Source organism: Botryllus schlosseri, chromosome 5 (assembly GCF_051294905.1).
Source record: "Botryllus schlosseri isolate E-star chromosome 5, Bs_hap1, whole genome shotgun sequence".
NCBI lineage: Eukaryota > Metazoa > Chordata > Ascidiacea > Stolidobranchia > Styelidae > Botryllus > Botryllus schlosseri.
Genome location: NC_137240.1, coordinates 24,944,896 through 24,965,997, shown reverse-complemented (window position 1 = coordinate 24,965,997; position 21,102 = coordinate 24,944,896). Strand labels below are relative to the sequence as shown.

The 21,102-nt window shown below is 41.9% G+C and overlaps 3 protein-coding genes and 1 long non-coding RNA gene across 4 annotated transcripts in view; 3 read left to right on the top strand and 1 right to left on the bottom strand.

Annotated features, from left to right (window-relative positions):
* Window positions 1-21,102, top strand: part of LOC145439514 (cornifelin homolog A-like) — a 428,374-nt gene that overhangs the window by 45,275 nt on the left and 361,997 nt on the right. The gene's annotated exons all lie outside the window — the stretch shown is intronic.
* LOC145439492 (uncharacterized) lies at window positions 3,557-4,117 on the top strand. The gene is made up of 2 exons (XR_013915241.1): window positions 3,557-3,913; window positions 3,998-4,117. It is a non-coding gene; the product is annotated as an uncharacterized LOC145439492 (long non-coding RNA).
* LOC145439956 (uncharacterized) lies at window positions 4,489-5,708 on the bottom strand. The gene is made up of 3 exons (XM_080317624.1): window positions 5,199-5,708; window positions 4,926-5,060; window positions 4,489-4,847 (listed from the first exon to the last, which is right to left on the bottom strand). The coding sequence occupies exons 1-3, from the start codon at window positions 5,338-5,340 to the stop codon at window positions 4,489-4,491; spliced, it is 636 nt and encodes a 211-aa protein (XP_080173750.1). The 5' UTR covers window positions 5,341-5,708.
* Window positions 9,402-13,590, top strand: LOC145439491 (uncharacterized). Its single transcript, XM_080316972.1, has 2 exons — window positions 9,402-11,110; window positions 12,863-13,590. Exons 1-2 carry the CDS (start codon window positions 9,750-9,752, stop codon window positions 13,008-13,010), a joined length of 1,509 nt encoding a protein of 502 aa, XP_080173098.1. The 5' UTR covers window positions 9,402-9,749; the 3' UTR covers window positions 13,011-13,590.

The window sequence follows — 21,102 nt, the reverse complement described above, 5'->3', positions numbered from 1 at the left end:
CGAACACATTCCTGACACGATGTCCGAACATCCCCAGACACGATGTCCGAGTGTCAACGCAGTCCGAACAGACCCCAGACACGATGTCCAAGTGTCAACGCAGTCCGAACACCCCCAGACACGATGTCCGAGTGTCAACGCAGTCCGAACACACCCCAGACACGATGTCCGAACGCCCCCCCCCCCCGCCCAGACAAACCCCAGACATGTCTGGGGGAAGGGGCGTTCGGACATCCGAACACACCCCAGACACGATGTCCGAACGCCCCCCCCCCCCCGCCGCCCAGACACACTCCAGACATGTCTGGGGGAAGGGGCGTCGGACATCGTGTCTGGGGTGTGTTTGGACTGCGTCTACACTCGGACATCGTGTCTGGGCGTGTCTGGCGGGGTTCGGACATCGTGTCTGGGGTGTGTTCGGACTGCGTTGACACTCGGACATCATGTCAGGAGTGTGTTCGGACTGCGTTGACACTCGGACATCGTGTCTGTGGGTGTGTCTGGGGGGGGGGCGTTCGGACATCGTGTCTGGGGTGTGTTCGGACTGCGTTGACACTCGGACATCGTGTCTGGGGGTGTTCGGGCATCATGTCAGGAGTGTGTTCGAACTGCGTTGACACTCAGACATCGTGTCTGGGGGTGTTCGGTCATCATGTCTGGGTTGTGTTCGGACTATGTTGTTACTCGGTCATCGTGTCCGGGGGATATGGTGGTGCGGCGACTGCTCTTATTGTGAACATGAGACTGCTCTTATTGTGAACATGACTGCTCTTATTGTGAACATGAGACTGCTCTTATTGTGAACAGAATTGCTCTTATTGTGAACAGAATCGAACCAACCCTGTAGGCGATTGGTGGTGAAAAAACAATTCCATGCATCCCATTAACCCTGGCTGATAATGCCTAGTTAAATAGTATTTGCTATTACGGCTAGAATAGGTCAAATACGTCATTATGACGTCATGAGTGACGGAAACGTTTTTTGACCGCCTGCAGCGCGCGTAACTGATGTAGGTGGTACGCGAGCACTGCATAAAACCTCGAAATGGTTCGTGGGGGAAAAAAGGTTGGGAACCACTGCTATAGGTGTTATAATAAGGTAGTAAATATGGTGTGGATAAGAAAGTAGACTAGACCCGAAATCGGAACTATTCATGTACTGAAATGTACGGTACATACTACACATGGGTACAGGCTTTTTCCCAGAATTTTCATGCTATTTTAGGGGTGCGTATTATACATGGGGGCGTAGGCCTACTATACTTGGAAAATTACGGTAAGCCTTGGGAAATACGACTTCTACAATTATACCATACAAAAACATAACTAAATACTGCGTAAGCTGCTGTGATTAAATAAATATTGTTTGCTTGAGCAGTCTGTTTGTCTATGGATTACCGATTACTAACCTCTGTAGGTTAGTGATCTATATAGCTTTTCTGTTACATTATATATTTATCTCATGGAACATTAACATGGCTGAAGGAGGTAGAGATTCACATTCCAACGTTGATGATGCCATCCCTGCATCATTATCTCAGTCATCAAGTAAGCGATTTTATAATTCTCTAGTCCTATGGATTTTTTCTTGGTACAATTATTTCTGTGTTTTGAATATAGTCAATAGGTCATTACTTCGCTATGAGACAAAACTCCAAGGGGTCATTTCAAGTCAAGTGATCGAGAAAAACGGCAAAATGTAACCCAACATCTCAAATTTTCATAAAGTTGGTGTGCTAACTTTCAGCACTTTTTTCTGATTTCAAAATGGGTCACATGGAACCAAAGATATGGTCGTAGCCATTCAAAAATTGCTGTTTTTGTGATCGCTCAAGTGAAAAAAATAGTCTAAATATAAGCTTGTGATTTAATTTGCCGTATTTGTTCAAATCAAGGTTGTTGAGGGTGACACTTTCACACTGTTATTTACATCATACTAAATATATATATAGTATCTGTTGTTAGAGCACTTGCGCCTTGCCAGTTGCTAACAATAAGAATCTAATCTATTGTCACTGACTTTAGCATAGTCATTTGAATTCAGTAGAGAGATAGAGAGAGAGAGAGAGAGTCTTTATTTTGATACAACCAAAATAAATTTTAAAAAAACAGACAGCAACGATGCTGGTACAGAAAAAAAATGCATACACAGTATTCGGTATCAGATAGGAACGATCGATAAGACCGTAAAGGTTTAAAAAGAATAATGAAAAGAAAAGTAAACAATGGTAGCAAATGATCAGTGAAGCAATGTCTAGGCAAGGTAGGACAACAGTGTTATTAGTATGACAAGAGGTGATTGAGTAGGTCTTTTTTGAATCTATTTTAGGGCAATTCACGGACATCTTGTGGTAATTCATTCCAGATGATAGGTCCTAAGTAGTCGATAGATATCTTAGTTAGGTTGCTATTGGGTGGGGGCAAGTAGATATTTCCCTTTGATGAGGATATCGTGTAATGGGAGTTGAAATTTTTAGCAGGTATGAAAAAGTCATCAAACACATGAGGCAATCTGTTGGAAAAATATTTGTGTATAACTTTTGATACTTCGAAGCAATATAGTTCGTCAACTCGTCCTAATATCCCCCTCTCCTCCAACCATAATATCCCCCTTCCACAACAAAGGCAAAAAAACAATTTATTTTGACGTTTATAAATTTTATTGTGTTCATATGAAACATTTGTTGGTGTCATGTGGAGCACTGTTTCGATCTGGGGCGTATATCGAAGAAGCCCCCAAAATTCGATGCTTACGGTAGTAAGGCGAATATTTGGTACGTAAAGGTACATATGAGGAGATCAACAGTATCGCACGATTTTGCAGGGTTCAAAATCTGTGCAAAAATGTTTTGCATGCATTTCCCCACACGACAATCCCATATTTCAGGTGGGAGTGAAAAAGTGAGAAATAGGTGGTTCGTAGTATTGATCTAGAAACCAAAGATTGTAGACAGGTCATTATTCCCACACACTGAACTAGTTTTGATATTGTGCATTCAATATGCTGCTTCCAAGACAGTTTGGCATCAATGGTGACACCGTGGTATTTTGCCGAGTCACATATGGAGATTTTTTTATGACTGATGTTCACAGTGAAATTTTGATTGGCGGCGGCAGGGATATCTAAACACCGGGATGTATCTCTCGTTTTAGAGGCGTGCAATAGGAGTGCCACCTCGAACGCATCGATATCGTAGATAACACTGTTGGCGATTGCTGTGAATATCCCACTACTGCTGACTGACATGAATTTTCTTGGTTCTCAAATAACTGCCTAGCAGACATTCTGGTCATCTCATACAGAGCTAAAAACGAATGTACCAAATATAAGTAACTGAAAACATGTGTATTTTAATCAAGGCAAGATGCACAGCAAATATAACCAAAAAACACAGAGCAGATAAAATCAAAACTGCCTAGCAGACATTCTGGTTATCTCATACAGAGCTGAAAACGAATGTACTAAATATCAGTAACGGAAAGCATGTGTATTTTAATCAAGGCAAGGTGCGTAGCAGATACAACCAAAAATCACAGAGCAGATAGCAAACGTATTTTTTAACCAAGGCAAGGTACATAGCAGATACAACTAAAAGTCACTTGTTGATGACAAACATTTTAATACAGGTCAGATACACAGCAGATTCCAGTATTTTAATCAAGGCTAGCTACAGAGTAGATATAGTAAAAAATCACTAGCTGGAAACAAACGTATTTTTAACGAGACAAGCTACAGAGCAGATATACAACCGAAAATCACTAGCTGATGACAAACATATTTTAATCCAGGTTAGTAGAGACACAGCAGATACCAAACATCACCAACTTAATCAAGGCAAGATACAGAGCAGATAGAATAAGAAATCACTAGCTGAACACCAAGGTATTTTTATCGAGGGAAGATACAGAGCAGGTGTAATAACATACAAAGCAGATACAGCCAGAAATCACTAGCTGAACACCAAGGTATTTTTTATCGAGGGAAGATACAGAGCAGGTGTAATAACATACAAAGCAGATACAGCCAGAAATCACTAAGATTTGCTGGAACCCTTGGAGTTAAGTTTCCTGATCTTTTGATGTTTTTGGCTCATGGGCAGCTTGGAACTAGTCTTGCTGTTGAAGCGTTTCAACTGGTTTTTTGCAAAGCAGTTGAATGACGTTTGCATGACCGATTCAAAATTGTTATGGGGATCTTTCTCATTCTCACATACAACAGATGTGAGATTGCACAGAAAAGTTGACTTCTAAATTTCACGAATGGCAGATACAAAAACCCTTCTTGGATTAGGACAGGTTATGAACTTTTTCATAACATCACTGTCGTTGGCTAGAGCTGTGTAATATTGGACAGCAAGGGTTGTCAAGACATAACAATAGCCAGATGGTTCTGAGAGACCACCCCTGTTTGCAATTTGCAGCACTGATTTGTACTTGTCTGGTATAGAATCAGACAGTGGCGGAACAGAAATGCTCTTAACAAGTAAATTATTGCATTTGCCACAATGCCTTCGCCTGGTAATGGACCGTCCAATATAACCACAACTGTTTCACTGACATGAAGAAGTTGCCACCATTTGACTGGCGGTACATCCCATCGGATCGGACATCACTTTTCCTGAGAGAGAGTATGTATTCAATACCATATTTGCCCACCAAATAACTCGTGAGGTCAATAATGGCACCCATTGTCTGGATACACGCCATAAATGCATCTCTAGTCAGTCCAATATTTCCAGATGCTTGCCATTCTTTAAAGATGATTATTGCCTCTTTCAGGTATGCAAGGCCCGGATGATCTCCTGATGGCTGCAGGGGCATGAACAATGCATTACGCTTCCTCACGGCTAAAAATAAAATAGACCTTGGCGTTAAAATGTGTTGCTTTGACCCCTAAATATTTATAGCATCCGTTAGATATTCACCTTTGTTGGATGCTTTCACTGACATTATACTCCAAATGCTGCGCACAAATTCCACATAACGTGCAGTTTCACTGAATTCCGGATGCTCTGTACTATAGGTCTTCAAGCCTACAATGGTGAAATCATTGAAAACACCTGCAAAAGAGTCGATAAATAAATACGTCAGCTTAAACCAACATTTAGCAAATCTACTGAGGTAACGCTACACACAGTAGCCAAGCCACACAAAAATCAATAAACTAATTTTCATCAATATAGCAATCATAAACTTACTTGAAGCATGCTTAGGTGACGTGCGAGCGATGTTACTTGGATTCAAGGAAACTTGTTTCAATTCATGAGCAATCTTCAAGGTCTTTTCCTGTTCAAGGGCGTACAGTTTCTTAATGTGCTGGAAGTCCGCAGTGCAGGACATGCCAAGTATGGACCAGTTTTACTAATAGACCTGTACCCAGTGCTGCATTCAGGAATGCAACATGTATACCCCATCCTAATTATCAGTGATAGTCATTGTCCCTGGGTTAACAAAGTTAAAATAATAATGTGAACCGATAGGAAGGCGGCTAAATGACTTAGTAGTAGTTATTCATATAAAGACACAACTTAGTATAAATATACAAATAGGATGGATTGCCTGGGCAGGGATTTCAAGCTACTAACACAATACAAGAAAGCCTTTATATAGGAGGAATTATGCTTTCAATTAAATGACTTGATAAACTACTAAACATGCTTCGAATACAACCAAGAGCCCCACTAGTACAGGTGTTCCTGACAACTAATATCAAAACAGTTGCATGAAATGTAGCACAATACCGGTAATTTATTCTGTGTATTGCTGGCACACTAGAATATGGATATCTGATCATCCATCACATGCCATGTATTAGTCTACATCCTCAAAATTGATCTAAATCTAGGTAAAATAAACACTGCGTTAACCGCGCGAGAACCGTCCGACTCAAGAACTCAGCGAGAGTGAACTCTGAACAAAGAACATGTGGCACTCCTGTCGCTCGGCGCCGAGAGTGAAAACGAGAGAGTCCGCCATCCCGGAGTTTTAGATATCCCTGGGCGGCGGCCTTATTTAAAAGGAGCAGCAACCTCAATTATCAAGCTGCAGAGTCTGGCCGTCCCGTCAGAAGTTTAAGTTTATTCATAAAATTTCATCACTTCAAGACATCTCAAGCCTGCAATACAATGAAAGATAGGAAGATGCCGAAATGACTAGGAGTACCGTAATTTTCCATGTATAATCCGCAAAATTTTCACGATTTTTTGCCCTAAAATCGGGGGGTGCGTATTATACGTGGGAGCAACTGTCTTGAAAAAAACTCCCTTGATAAAAAACTTGAAATAACACCTTCCTTCATGTTTGTTTACAATCACGCATCACTTTCAACCATCGTGCTGTAATTTGTATTATCAGTGTAATGCGCAAAAAGCGTATTGCCAATTAACAATAGTCTGCACAGCACGCAATCTCCTGCTGAGTTGGTTTGCCGTTTGCACGCGAACAAAATTAGGTCATTCATTGATTGCTGAACGCGCGCGGCAATCATCGCTAATTTTTCGACAGGCCATGTGCGCAAAATATAATCGCTTGTGAAATCAGTCGCACCTCAAACAGGCGTGGTGTGCACGACATAACCTTTGGCCTGAGCAATCGCATCTGACCTCGTGCGCAAGATGTCGCGTCGCCGGCCTCGCAGGCTTTGAATGCTATCTACTATCGTATAGAGGCAATGCCGTTACTTGTATAATGATTAGCAATCGCATCTGTAATAGGCCTCGTGCGCAAGACGTCGTTTCGCTGGCCCGAACTATCGCGTCACCAGCCTCGCAGGCTTTGACTGCTCTCTACTATCGTTTAGAGACAATGCTGTTAATTGCATAATGATTAGTGATGGTTATGTCATGATTGCTCGACAGTGACATCGCAAAACAGAACACCATCGTGTACTAAAACACAGCTATTCATGTAGTGCGAATGCAGGGTGCGTAGGCCTACTTTACATGGGTACAGGTTTTTTCCCAGAATTTGCATGCCATTTTAAGGGTGCGTATTATGCATGGGGGCGTACTATACTTGGAAAATTACGGTAGTATTCAAAAGCAGACACCCACCTGGGCCTAGGCGAGGTAAAGAGGAGGCATGCACACTGAATGAAAGTAAAATATAATGATATAAAATGACAAGCGATAAAATCAGGTGGCAAGGGACGGAAGGCGAGATCGATATGTCAGGTCATGGTCCGGTAAATGGTGAAGGCTGACTTCTATTAATTATATATAAATTTCTTGTATTTGTCGGATAGCCGGCGAGATACTGTTCCACACTTCAGTTCCGGCATCTTTGATAGAGTGATGATCTTTTTGTCCACCATATGATAGTTGGAAGATAAGGAAAGTTCCAATCATGCAGGATTAATTTTTTAAAAAAGGTCCGAGATTCCATAAGGGCATGTGGTATCATCAAGTGTAAGGTATCATTGGAAAGCTCTTGAAAAGAACTTTTAAAATCAACCATAAAATAAGTTGGTTACCGGTACCGGTAACATTATTAATTATTTCCATTCCTCATCATTTTGGAAAATCCACAGTTTACAGATCCCACGTCCGCGGACTTCAGTTAGAGAACCCTTAGTTTATTGTGAGAGGTTTGTGATGCACCCTTGTAGCCTATACCCTTCGTACCCCTGCACCCTATTCATATTTTGTTTTATCCTGCATTTCGTCATATAGCCTACAGGGTAAAGAGCACTGACTCAGATTACGAATTGTTTGAGTGTTATAAATTATCTGTATTATTGACAAAGGTGGTCAAAGTAGTCACCGTCGCTACTCAAGTAGAAGTAGAAGTAACGCCGGAATTTCTACTCAAGTAGAAGTAGGAGTGGTGGTTCACAAGTAGGTAAGTAAGTAGGTATTCCACGCCTATTTTTGCCTATAGGACTGAAAACTGTCAAGAAGAAGTAGAAGTAGTGTAAAATCATAACTACTTGAAAAGTAGTGTCAGTGGGCAAAATCTACTTCAAGTACTTCGTTACTGACCACCTCTGATTGACAACTGTGTGTTGAAATTCAAAGTCACAGCAACTAACCTTTTAGGATCTGCGGCATTGGCCAAAGGGGAACATATCAATCAAACGTTCATAGGCAGCAAGGTAAATGTTATAAGTGGAGACCACATTGCACAGCAGCACAATATCGTTATTGTCGGGCAGTTGGCTCCAAATCAAGGTGAGATATCTATTATTATTGACTTTCTAGTGCAAATATTTCAGAACAGTGGTTCTCCTGCTCTTCGCCTTTTCTTAAGCGCATCTCATTAGATATTTTCATATGATGCCCCAATATGTTTAATATATCAAAGTTGGGTCAGGCTTATTTTTCAAAAATATTTCAGAGTTCAATTGTTCGTAATGAGCACACGACTCATAATTTGTACTGGTTCCTAACAATTACAAAATCAGTATGCTATATCAACCTTTGCATTGGAGCTCAAACCTATTATGTTCAAGCCCGCTGTACACAGCCCGATTCCAGCTCTGCCATAGGTGACGCGGTGAAGATTTCATGGATTTCGTACTGGTGCTCTAGGTCGGCGGTGGTCAATCTTTTGTCATTCACAGCCACATTTCGACTACTGAAGTGGCCTACGGCCGCATTCCAGGGCATAGTCGTAATCAGGGGCGTAGCCAGCCGAGAAAGAAAATGAGCAACAAGAACATTTCATGGCTAACAATTACAATCTATACTGCGTGGAATTTGTTATACTGTGATGAATTTTGACATGATTCAGTTTGCGTGTAAGAGTAACGTCTGCTAGGCGGATTAATTCTATTCATTTCGAACATAGCGCATATACTAATTGTACCGGCATTATAATGACTTATTCGCAAAGTGAGGGAATCGCGAACATGTTTCTGTGAGGCTATTCATGGCTGAATGCGTCCCGGTGGGATACCCATCACGAATGGTATAGGCTAATCTAGTATGACGAATCGTAAATTTTAAAGATTGAGGTCCTTAAAAGAGTGTGCTGCATGGAAGGCTAGAGCTGTTGATGAGAGAATTCTTGAATATGAAATTCAGACTGGAGCAGCGGTTCTCAACCTTTTTTGACACGCGCCCCCCTTGGCGATGGTCAAAAAAATCGCGCCCCCCTACTTTTCACAACGACCTATTATACGCACCGAAATCGCGAGTGGCAATGTTATGAATAGTTGCTGGGAGTGCATATTGTCGCGGAGCGCGAAAATTTTTCAGAGCCGCGAATGAATTGTTATTTCTTGAGAATTACTATTTCTGCTCCAATTATGAAGGGCGCTACTGCATTAAAATCGAAAAATGAAGTCTTGTTGAATTGCGCGTAGCCCGAAGAAAATTTCAAGATTAAATAAAATCTCTCGAAAATTCTGGAGTAAATTCGTAATTTCAATTTGCATGTCTACGGCTGCCAACACATACTGTGGTGATTGTTGTGATTGTATAAGTGCTGATTACTGTAATTAGTTTACTTTGCTCTGTTCATTCCTTTCGTACCTCAGTTGCTTATATCTGTGTTGTCGAGTGCATGTCCTAGTTTCGTGAAGTTGATTGTAGCCGAATTTCAGTTAATAAAAACCTAGAAAGCTGTCAAGCAGTTTCGTCTTCGTCTACCTACGCTTTCCTCGAAAGGTCACCACAATTTTATTAACTGCTTTTGACACAATCGACTCTGGAATGGCTTTCTCTCAAGAGAAGTATATCCGCGTGCCGGTCCTAGATTTATTACCGAGCTCTCAAGACTCTTCGAAAGTATTCAACCACTGAGACAAAATGTTGTCGAGCTTCATATTGGCTGCAGAGTCTTCTTTGCCATCGACCAGCAGCACGGACACTGGACAAGAATCTAGCAGTGGCCGCCCCGAAGTAGTTCTCGATAAGTTGGCTATTTTGATCGGTTATATATCGCCAAGCGTGTACGCTTTGATCGAAGATCATGGCACGTTCGAATCTGCCATGGCACACCTAACCAAGTTATATCGGAAGAAAAAGAACATCATATATGCTCGACATTTACTCGCAACTGCTAAGCAAGACTCTGGTGAGACCGTCGCTGATTTCTCACAAAAGTTGATCGCTCTGTCGCGTGATTGCAATTTTGAAGCTGTTAATGCAGAAGTGCATAAAATGGAGGCCGTGCGAGATGCCCTAATTACTGGCTTGCGGTCCTCTGGCATTAGATTGCGTCTTCTCGAACATGATGAGTTAACACTCGAAAAAACCATGCAGATAGCAGACTCTCTTGAACGGGCGCAAGCGTTTTCCTCGTCCTATGAAATATCGCCTCCTACCGCTAACATGGTTCCGGGAAATCAGGAAATGCAGAAGATTTCACATACGCCTGATCAATCGCCTGTGCTGCCTTGCGGATCTGAATTAGCCGCATTACAGAAGTCTCCTGAAAAAAAGAAGTGCGTATTTTGTGGCGGTTTCCATACGATGCTTCGCAAGTTTTGTCCAGCCCGAAACAGCGAATGCTCGAGATGTGGCCGACGGGGTCACTTTGCCAAAGTTTGCAAATTCAATTTGGCTTCGCTAGCCGGTGTACCCGGTTCCTTGAGGCGTTCGACGCTGGAAGTTTTTGTGGCTGAGAGGTTGGTCAAAGTACTTGTAGATTCGGGAGCATACGAATGCTACATTAGCTCATCGTTCGCCAAAATTCTCAATCTCATTCTTACTCCTCGGGATTACACTATTACCCTTGCATCAAAGTCATCTTCTGCTCGAGTTATTGGTCACGCATACGCGACACTTCGCATTGAAGATAAAGATTACGGTGCAACTCAATTTTGCGTCGTTGATGAATTGTGCGCCGACGTAATTATCGGCTTGGAATTCCTCAAACAGCATAAGAGAGTTATATTTGAATTCGGTGGGCCGAAGGGAGATCTCGTAATAGGACGCAAGCATTGTGCCGTAGCTGCCGCTAAAGTGAGTGATCCGCCTGAGATATTCAAATTTGTTGATCCAGCTGTAAAGCCTGTAGCTGTGAAGTCGAGAAAGTACAGCTCAGAGGATCGATCTTTCGTACGGAGCGAGGTGTCGAAGCTCCTGGCTGAAGGCGTTATAGAGAAGTCGGTATCTCCCTGGCGAGCTCAAGTTTTGGTAACCAAGGGCCCTCGACATAAGAAAAGGTTAGTGATTGATTACTCGCGGACGATAAATCGATACACCCCTTTGGATGCTTATCCGCTACCAAAAATTGATGATATTGTCAATGAAGTTGCAAAAGGTGTTGTTTATAGCACGATCGATCTCAAGTCTGCATATCACCAGGTGTCTCTCTCTGCGGCCGACCGACCTCTCACAGCTTTTGAAGCTGATGGCTGTCTGTATCAATTTCGTCGCCTACCCTTCGGCATCACCAATGGGGTCGCTGCATTTCAGCGGTTCATTGATAAATTCATAGCAGACAACCACTTGAAAGGCACAGTAGCTTACTTGGATAATGTAACTATATACGGAAGGAATCAGAAAGAGCACAATGAGAGGCTCTCTTCGTTCATGTCCGCCGCTGATTCAACAGGTCTGACTCTAAATAAAAATAAATGTGCGTTTAGGGTTTCGAAGCTCTCACTGCTCGGCCATCTGATATCCCATAATGATATTCGACCTGATCCGGATCATTTGCGACCCTTAACGCAAATGCCGGCTCATAGCGATACTCGTAGTCTGAAGCGCTGTTTAGGCATGTTTTCGTACTATTCAAAATGGATTCCGTCCTTTTCCGACAAAGTGAAGCCCCTCTGTGAAAATGTCGTGTTCCCATTGCTTGAAAAACAGAGAAACGCGTTTGAAACGTTAAAACAGAATCTACTTCGCGCCTGTTTGAGCTGCATCTATGATGACGAACCGTTTCAAGTTGAATGCGATGCTTCCGAAGTTGCGATCGCCTCTATTTTAAGCCAAAAGGGCCGGCCTGTTGCGTTCATGTCTCGAACGCTATCAAAATGTGAAATGAAATACCCCGCTGTAGAAAAGGAAGCTTTAGCCATTGTCGAGTCTCTTCGAAAATGGGATTATCTCTTGAACCGAAACGAATTTAAATTGATAACGGACCAAAAGGCATTATCTTTCATATTTAGAAAAGACAATCCGAGTAAGATTAAAAATGCAAAGCTCACTCTGTGGAAACTCGAGTTAAGTCCGTTAAAGTATCAAATAATTCACCGCCCTGGATCCGAGAATATCGGGCCTGATACTTTGTCTTGTGTTTGTTGTTCGTCCCCAGGCCAGCCACACATGAGCCTTCAAGAGATCCATGAAGCGCTGAGTCACCCTGGGATTCGACGACTTGATCACTTTGTCCGATCCAAGAATCTACCTTTTTCCATGGAGGACGTTAAAAGAACTTGTGCTAATTGTCAAATATGTGCTAAATTGAAACCTCGGTTCTTCATGTCTAATGAAACGAACAAGTTGATAAAAGCTACTCGACCATGGGAACGAATTAGCATCGATTTCAAAGGTCCCGTTGATGGACCCAGAAAGTTCGTACTTGTTATTATTGACGAATACAGTCGCTTCCCATTTGCTTATCCTTGTCGCGACATGACGTCGTCAACGGTCGTCAATTGTCTCTCATCCTTGTTTTCGCTTGTCGGTGTACCGGAATATGTACACAGTGACAGGGGTGCCTCATTTCTATCTAAGGAAATCACCGATTTCCTGACACGCAAGCGTATTGTCACCAGCAAGTCGACTCCTTATCACCCCACAGGCAATTCGCAATGCGAGAGGCTTAATCAGACTTTGTGGAAATCCGTCAAGTTGCTTTTGGAAAGTCGGAGATTGCCGGAGAAACTTTGGGAATCGGTTTTGCCGGATGCTCTGCATTCCATCCGGTCGCTCTTATGCACGGCAACTAATTGTTCTCCTCATGACAGGTTCTTCAAGTTTGAAAGGAGATCCATGCTGGGCGACTCCATTCCCGACTGGCTTCTTCATGGCGGCACCGTACTTCTACGAAATTTTGTGCGGAACAAAGGCGACCCCCTCGTTAATGAGGTAGAACTATTGGATGCCAATCCTTAATACGCCTTAATACGTTACAGAAACGGCGTAGAATCTACGGTTTCCGTTAAAGATCTCGCACCCTACCCTGTTTCTACAAAGTCTTCTGAGGCGATTGAAGGAAAGGAAAAAGAGTTTTCCTCTGTCTGCGACACAACGGAGCCGTCTTCCGATGAACTTACCACGTCGTCCAGCAGTGAAAAAGATGGCGTTGCTTGTAAAACATTTTCTCCGCGTCGCGACGAAGTAGTGCAGCCCAGTAGCAGTGTAGATGTCGAAGAACCTCCACTGCGCCGATCCACGCGCATAAGGCGCGCTCCCGAACGTTACGGGCAAGGGACCTCGTAAAAGCTAGTCCCTATTTTTCTTGGTGGGGGTGAATGTGGTGATTGTTGTGATTGTATAAGTGCTGATTACTGTAATTAGTTTACTTTGCTCTGTTCATTCCTTTCGTACCTCAGTTGCTTATATCTGTGTTGTCGAGTGCATGTCCTAGTTTCGTGAAGTTGATTGTAGCCGAATTTCAGTTAATAAAAACCTAGAAAGCTGTCAAGCAGTTTCGTCTTCGTCTACCTACGCTTTCCTCGAAAGGTCACCACACATACTAATTGAATTAGGCGTCGACGGACGCACAGATTCCCTTCTACGGCCGCATGCGGCTGCCCACTCCTGATCTGATAGTATATCTTACGCCAATTTTGAATCCGCATTCCAGTTGTTTAGTCTTTTACATTGCTGACAAACTTCCCCAAACTTGTTTGAAAATAACAAAAAAATATTGAAAAGGACATCAATTAATTTCAAGATGGGTTGCACTGAGACTAATCCTGATGCTGGTAGTGACTACAGAGAGCACGGCGTCGTTCTGTCCTGCCATGCTAAATTTGATCAGTTTTGGAAATGAATTAAATTGTGTTGATTTATAGCCAAATTGAAGACGAAACCGGGCAACCTATATCACATCTAAGTCTGTCTTAGGCAGTGCAGTTCGCTACCTAGCTCACAGAGATTTAGGCTACTGCCAAAGTAATGAATGACTTGCACATAGGAATTCCTCTAAATCTTAAAAGAATATCAAATATTTGCTCAAATGAAGTTGAAGTCAGCCTATACTCCGTTGAGCGCGACTGCTGGAGTTTGAGCTTGGCTAGCTTTCTAGAATACGAATTAAGTTTAATCTTCAATAATCGTCTCTTCAGAATGGTTGTGAAACACATGTTTAGTCACAATTTATACAGACATTGACAAATTGACAATAATTTCTTGCACCCCCCTGCGAGCCTCACCCCCCTGCGAGCCTCCCGCGCCCCCCAGGTTGAGAACCCCTGGATTAGAGCAATATATATAAAAGCGAGGCAAATCACGCTAAGCGCAAATTTTTTTTTAGTTGACTGCAGTTTCGCGCCATCCTTTTAGTCACTAATGAATTTCATCATTAATATCACTAATTTTATATACTAATATCAGACATTCATCCTTTCTCAGGCCATGTGATCATATTCACTGGTAAATGTGATGGAGGGAGTGTTTTCTAAAATTTCTTGAGAGCAAATAGCGGCTGAGTAGGTTTAGAAGGCAACTGCGCAGTGTTGAAATGATTGATTAATAAACACCTAAATACACAAAACTGATTCAGTCAGTGCAAGTTAGGGTTGTCTGTCTATTTATTTAGCTGTACCGGGAAATTCCATTGTTACTTGACAATGTTGACCCTGCGCATCAATGGACAATTTAGCAGTCGGCTGTGAGAACTACAAAGTATTTGAGCAGTTATTGCTCACTGCAAGGTGCGATGGCTTTTTAACCGTTTGGCGCCGGCGTGGGTATTTTTACCCATGCCGGTGCAAGGGAAGCGTACTGCAATAGAACCACGATATATCCCGTTCTAATCGTGCTAGGTCGTTGTTGTTCATTTCTGCGAATAGACATTGTTTGTGCAAGCTCATTGATACCATATTATTTGATATGCATTATATCTAAGACGTCGAAATCGGATATCAAACACCGTAGATAAATATGCTGCAAATACACTGTCTCGGCAACGCGCGCGTCATTGACCACTCTAATATAACGCACTGTATATTTTGTTCTAGTCGACTTAGGGCATAGTTGTCTCTTTCTGTGAAAAGCTAGTGTTCATACAAGTTCACACATATATTCATATCTGATATTAGTTACATATAAGGTGTTAAAAATCTATGTGATAACCCGCGTGACAAAAATATCCGCCAACCGCATCATTTCGCGGACACGCGTGTTCTCGATACCCGTCGTATATTTCGTTCTATTCGTCATAGCCAGTTGTAGTTTGTTTCTATGAATAGTGCTTGTTACTTCTCTTTTTGTTGCTGAAACAACGATACCAGTTATGTCAGCACCGCTCAAGGTTGCATTTGAAAATCGGTAGGAGAAATCTCGCTGCCTGCCGTACCAGCTTCAAGCAGATGGATGAATAGTCGTCACATAACGGGATATAAATCGAGTTCTAGTAGTGATATATCTTCATAGACTGTGTGTGTGAATAGTTGTTGCCTATACGATTCTAAATATTGGCTAATAGTTGAGTATAATTCGGAATAAATACAATATTACTCAGCGCAAATACCTACGCAAAAGTGTACGTCTGGATATACAAAGAGCAGTCGCATAACGGTATATATCTTACGTTGTAGTAATGGTAGGCATTTGCGGATTGTCTCTTTCAATAGAACTAGTCAATCTCCACCTTCAAGGACAAAATACACAACATTAGGTATGGCTAAGCCACCCTTAGGCCGCTTCTGAAAGGCTCGAAGAGAATTCCTGCTGACTACCACACTAGTATCAAACGCAGGGACGAATATCCGTAACATAATGTGATATATCCTGGATTCTATTGGTAGTAGATATTTATAGATTGTTTCTGTGGAGAGTACATGCCCATAAGAATATATCTACATCAGACTAACAGCTAATAGTCATGTATACATCGCAATAGGACCAATTCTACTCAGTGTATATTCCCCGCAAACGTGTGAATGATGTTTGTATGAAGTGCTACCAACTAACGTCATGAACTTTACGTTGTAGTAATGATATGCGTTTGTGGTTTGTCCTTATAGTTAGGTCTCGACAATCTCCGTTTATCAATACTAAAGTGACCCATTTACGTGCTCTATAAGCTTTGTAAATGTCCTGGAACTAACGCTACCTAACAAGTACACACGAGTCTCTCGCCAATGACTCACTCACTTTGCGGTCTGGTGCGTGTTTACTGTGCAAACCAGCGGTATTGTATCTATTGGATTATCACGACATTATGGCGTATCAGGCCGACTGAGGCATCTCCATGATCATAATTTCCTCGCCGATATGATTCACAAGATGTCAAGGTCACCAGATATCTATATTAAGGTTTATAAAGAGTACAGTAAAGTTAATACGGTTCTCAGCAACATTTTCTTAGCTTGCACTGGATATAACAGGCCAGACACAGAGCTTGAAATGATTTGAGTGGCTCTATCGGATGCGCGTTGAAGTTCTGAATCGAAAGATACCTTGATCACTGTGTTCGGGTCCCATTGAGGTACAGTTTTTCGATTTTGAAAATTGAAGTAAAATTTTTCGAAAATTGCAGCCGGTGCCATTCGGTTAAGAGAAACTTTCTTGCGTGATTTCAATTAATTTCAGACGATCATGGATTTTCCACAGTGCTGCAACCGTGACCTTGGACACTGCGTTCTGGTTGCGAGAAACGATATTGCTTCTACTTGACGGTCATATTTTTCAAAAGTTGTGGGTAGAATATATCCGTTCTTCGAAATGATGAAATTTCTTAAACGTGAAAATGGCACTGCATGAGGATATGGTGGTTTGATTACTGGATATATTCCAATTCGAAATTTCTTTCCTGATAAATTGATCCATTCTGTAAAGTTTCTGAGCATGAAATGACTGAAGGGCTGATTATAGTGTGGAACAATTTTGAGTTCAACTCACAGTTCACTATCTCACATGGCACTGTCGCTCGAAGACGCCCATGACCGCCCACCCTGTAGGCGCTTAACAAGAGCCCAAAACTGATTTTCTTGATGTTCTTTTGTTTCCTGTTTTCTTTTGACCCTTTTATTTAATTGAAAAGTTGATATATGTATCTCAAATCAATCGTTTTGGATACACAATTAAATCAAATAAAAATACTCTCACTGGAGTCGGGTTTACTTTTTCGTAGTTGCCCTTCCACGGTCACATTTGATGAAACGTATTTTCCGTGCTGTGGCCAAGTCTCTGATTCACAGCAGAAATCGACTTGACAGTAGGCCTATGGGACTTGGAGACTAAAGATTTCAGAATCTAAACTCGGAACCAATATGATGAGGATGATGATAATAATAATACAGCAGCTTCACCTGTCTCATTATTAGCTGTAATGAATGCAGAATGTCTTTTGTTTTATGATTTATGCGTGGTGAGGGGGTTGGGGACGCTGTCACTTTATTCGTTATCCAGTGGGGTTATTTCAAAAAAGTTAAGGAAACACTGATTTAGAGGAAAAAAACTACTATGTTGTTGTCTTGGATATTCATGGTGCTACCTCCCCCCCCCCTGGACAACAAATAAAGTGTGGGTGTCCTCACCACGCCTAAATAATGAAACAGAAGTTGTTCTGCATTTGTTACCACTAAGAATGAGACGGATAAAGCTGGTGTATTTATCATCATCGGCATATTGGGTTTGAATTTTGATGAGTACAATCTCATTCTAAAATTTCCAATGTCCATGTCCCGTCGCGGTTTCTGCTGTGAGTCATGAAACTTTGTCACGGCACTGAAAAAAAGTCATCTCAAATATGAGCGGGACAGGACAGCTACGAAAAAGTCAATCCGATTCTAGTGAGAGTATTTCCATTCGATTTAATTGTGTATCCAGTACGAATGCTTGGAGATATAGAACTTTTGGGTTGAACTCAAAACTGTTCTAAACAACAATGTAATAAGCTCCTTAATGAATTCATGCTCGGGAACTTCAAAGAATGCATTGAAAATCCGGTGAGAAATTTCTGATTTGAATATATCCTGGAATTAAATCACCACGTCCTCGTGCAATTTTCTGAGATGATTGATTTATGTTCCTCCATCGAAATCGGGTACTCGATCTGGACCGGTATAGCTCGTGCAAACATTAGAATTGGTGAAATATCACAAGCTTGTCACTCAATCTGGACAGTGCCATTATCACCTTTGTCAGGTTTCATCATCACTAAGAACATATATATTCTACCTATAAATTTTGGGAAATATGCCCATCAAGTAAAAGAGATATCGTTTCTTGCAACCAGAACGCGACGTCAAAGGCCACGATCGCTTGAAAGAGAGAATGAAATCACGCAAGACAGTTACTCTTGAAAAGCCATCATACCTTGCATTGAGCAATAATTGCTCAAATACTTCCAAGTTATCAGAACAAAATCAGGGATACTGCCGACTACTAAATTAGTCCATTGATGGACAGAATCAACATTGTTAAGTTACAATGGACTTTTCCTGTACAGCTGAATGAATAGACATACGACCCTAAATTGCCCTGGCTAAATCGATTCTGCATATTTACCAAATTCAAGTTATTCTTCTCTAAATTGAATGTATTTGCACCCGTAAGTGTCACATAACCGTGTTCATGTCATTCTAATTGTAGTGCGAAATTGAACACTGAATAGGGTGTTATTGTGTATCCCTGTGAATTGCAACCCTTTCCTGTGCATTCGTGACTTTGCGAACGTTGAGTGCGAAATGCAGGAATTCAGCCGTTATAACGGTAGTTCTCAACATGGAGGGCGCGGGAGGCTCTCAGGGGGTCGCGATAAATTGACAAAGTATGCATGAATTCTGACTAAACATGTATTTCAAAACCATTCTGAGAAAGCGATTGTTGAATTTCGTATTCAAGAAAGCTCGTCAAATTCAAACTTCAGCTCTTGCGAGATTTTCAATGTCGCGATTAATGGAAGGCCATGTGATGTAACGTCGAGCCATCTGCTTCATTTTCGCGATGCCCCAATGTCCTTTGTGCAACAATGATAAGACTCTCGAGCGATGTGACTGCGGAATTACTAAGCGCTGAAAACCATCAATATTGAGCATGACTATGTCTTCGTGCAGAGAAACCGGATGTTTGCGAGTCGAAAACCAAGAAAAATCATCAATATGCGTCTTTGGATTCAAATTACCATGGTTGACAGATAATTTTACTAGTTTCAAGGTTTTGTCCTTCAGGGTCTCGTCGCGAATTTCATTGCGAGTTAACGGTAAGCCATCTAATGCCATATTAATAGCGTGAACGATCTCCACGTTTTCACGAATTTCCATTTCGTCAAACTCAGGGTCTGGACCCTTTGGTAAGCGAGATAAACCGTCGGCGTTTCTGTGCTGATTGGTCGGTTTATAGCGAATGTCATATTGATAAGCCATGAGCGTTAGTGCCTATCGCTGTAAGCGTTGCGCTGTAATCACGGGAATTTTCTTATCCAGCGAGAAAATAGCTAAAAGCGGTTTGTGGTCCGTTACGAGCGTAAAATTTCTACCATACAAGAATTGACGAAATTTAGTGACTCCGTAAATGATTCACAGAGCTTCCTTGTCGATTTGAGAGTAGGATTTTTGCGAATCGGAAAGCGTTTTCACTGCGTGCACGATCGTTCTCTCTTCGCCATTGTGCTCGATTGAGAGGACAGCGCCGATTCCGAATTGAGATGCATCCGTTGACAAAATGAGATGCTTGTTCAGAATGTTCACGTCATAATGAGCTAACTGCGTAGCGTCGATTACGTCGTTTTTGAGAATGCGAAAAGCTGCGTCACAGTCCGTATTTCAACTAAATTCCGCGTCTTTTTGAAGAAGACGGTACAAGGCAGCGGCTTTATTCATGAAATTAGGAATAAACGCGCGATAATAATTGACTTTGCCTAGGAATGCCTGTAGCTGGCGAACATCCCCAGGTTTAGGCAACTGTTTGATTGCTTCAACGGATTTGTTAGACGGGCGTTTGCCGTCCTTGTCAATTGTGTGACCAAGATACTCGATACTACTTTTGAAAAATTCACACTTAGCGAAGTTGACGGTGAAACCGTAGCCTATTCGGTGAGACGCTCAAAGAGTAGCGATAAGTTGCGAAAATGATCGCGTTCATCAATGCCAGTAACGATTATGTCATCGATAAAACTAGCAACACCGGGTAAGCCGGCGATCATGGCATCAATACAGCGTTGAAAATTTGCGGGACTAGATGCGACTCTGAAACACATGCGTCGATAACGGAATAGACCAAATTGCGTGTTGATGACACACAAATTAGCTCTAATAGCTGTGAAGGAGGACGAATTGCCGAAAAGGAGGTTATTTAGGCGTCCTCGGAGGACATTTTCAAAAACCTGAATAAGGAGGACAAATCCTCCTAAAGGAGGACGTATGGTATAGTATGTGAGTCGAAGGTTGCTTTGTTGCTACTGGGTAATGGGTTAGGAGCTCATAACTTTTAATAACTGATAATAATCGAATAAAGTTGTAGCATTGTTTCGGAAAACCCAAACAATAATGTCACGGCACCATGACCCTCTCTAAATTGCCGAGGAATGTGATAATTGGCAACACTCGAAATACAGACAAAAGTTAGGCACTAGGAACCAAAATGTATATGTGTAAATTCAGTGACAGAGTCATGGTGACCACATAAACGATTAAAGCGACCCCACCCTAACCAACGCTTCTTACGCATTTTTGTTGAAAGCACTGCGACGGTGGTTTGGTTTTCTCAACTAATTACTTGATCATGCCAAATCATTGCCAGATGGCGAGAACGCACAAGCTCGAAATGTGCAACAATCTGTTGATGCCATCGAAAAGATCATGTCGAGTTTGGGGGGATTCACTGGTGAGCTCTATTCTCAAGTGCAGATTTATTGCATTATGTGATTAGTTTTGACATAGCTGCGTGTCGCAATTCTCTATCGGAACATCCAGTTGATTTTCGGATGAGTCCTCCATCTTAATAGCATTCCCCTGTGCTCATATTTTGCATGAAAGCAGTTAAGCTAAATATAACTGCGACACTTCAGTAGTATGATTTTACTGTATTGTAA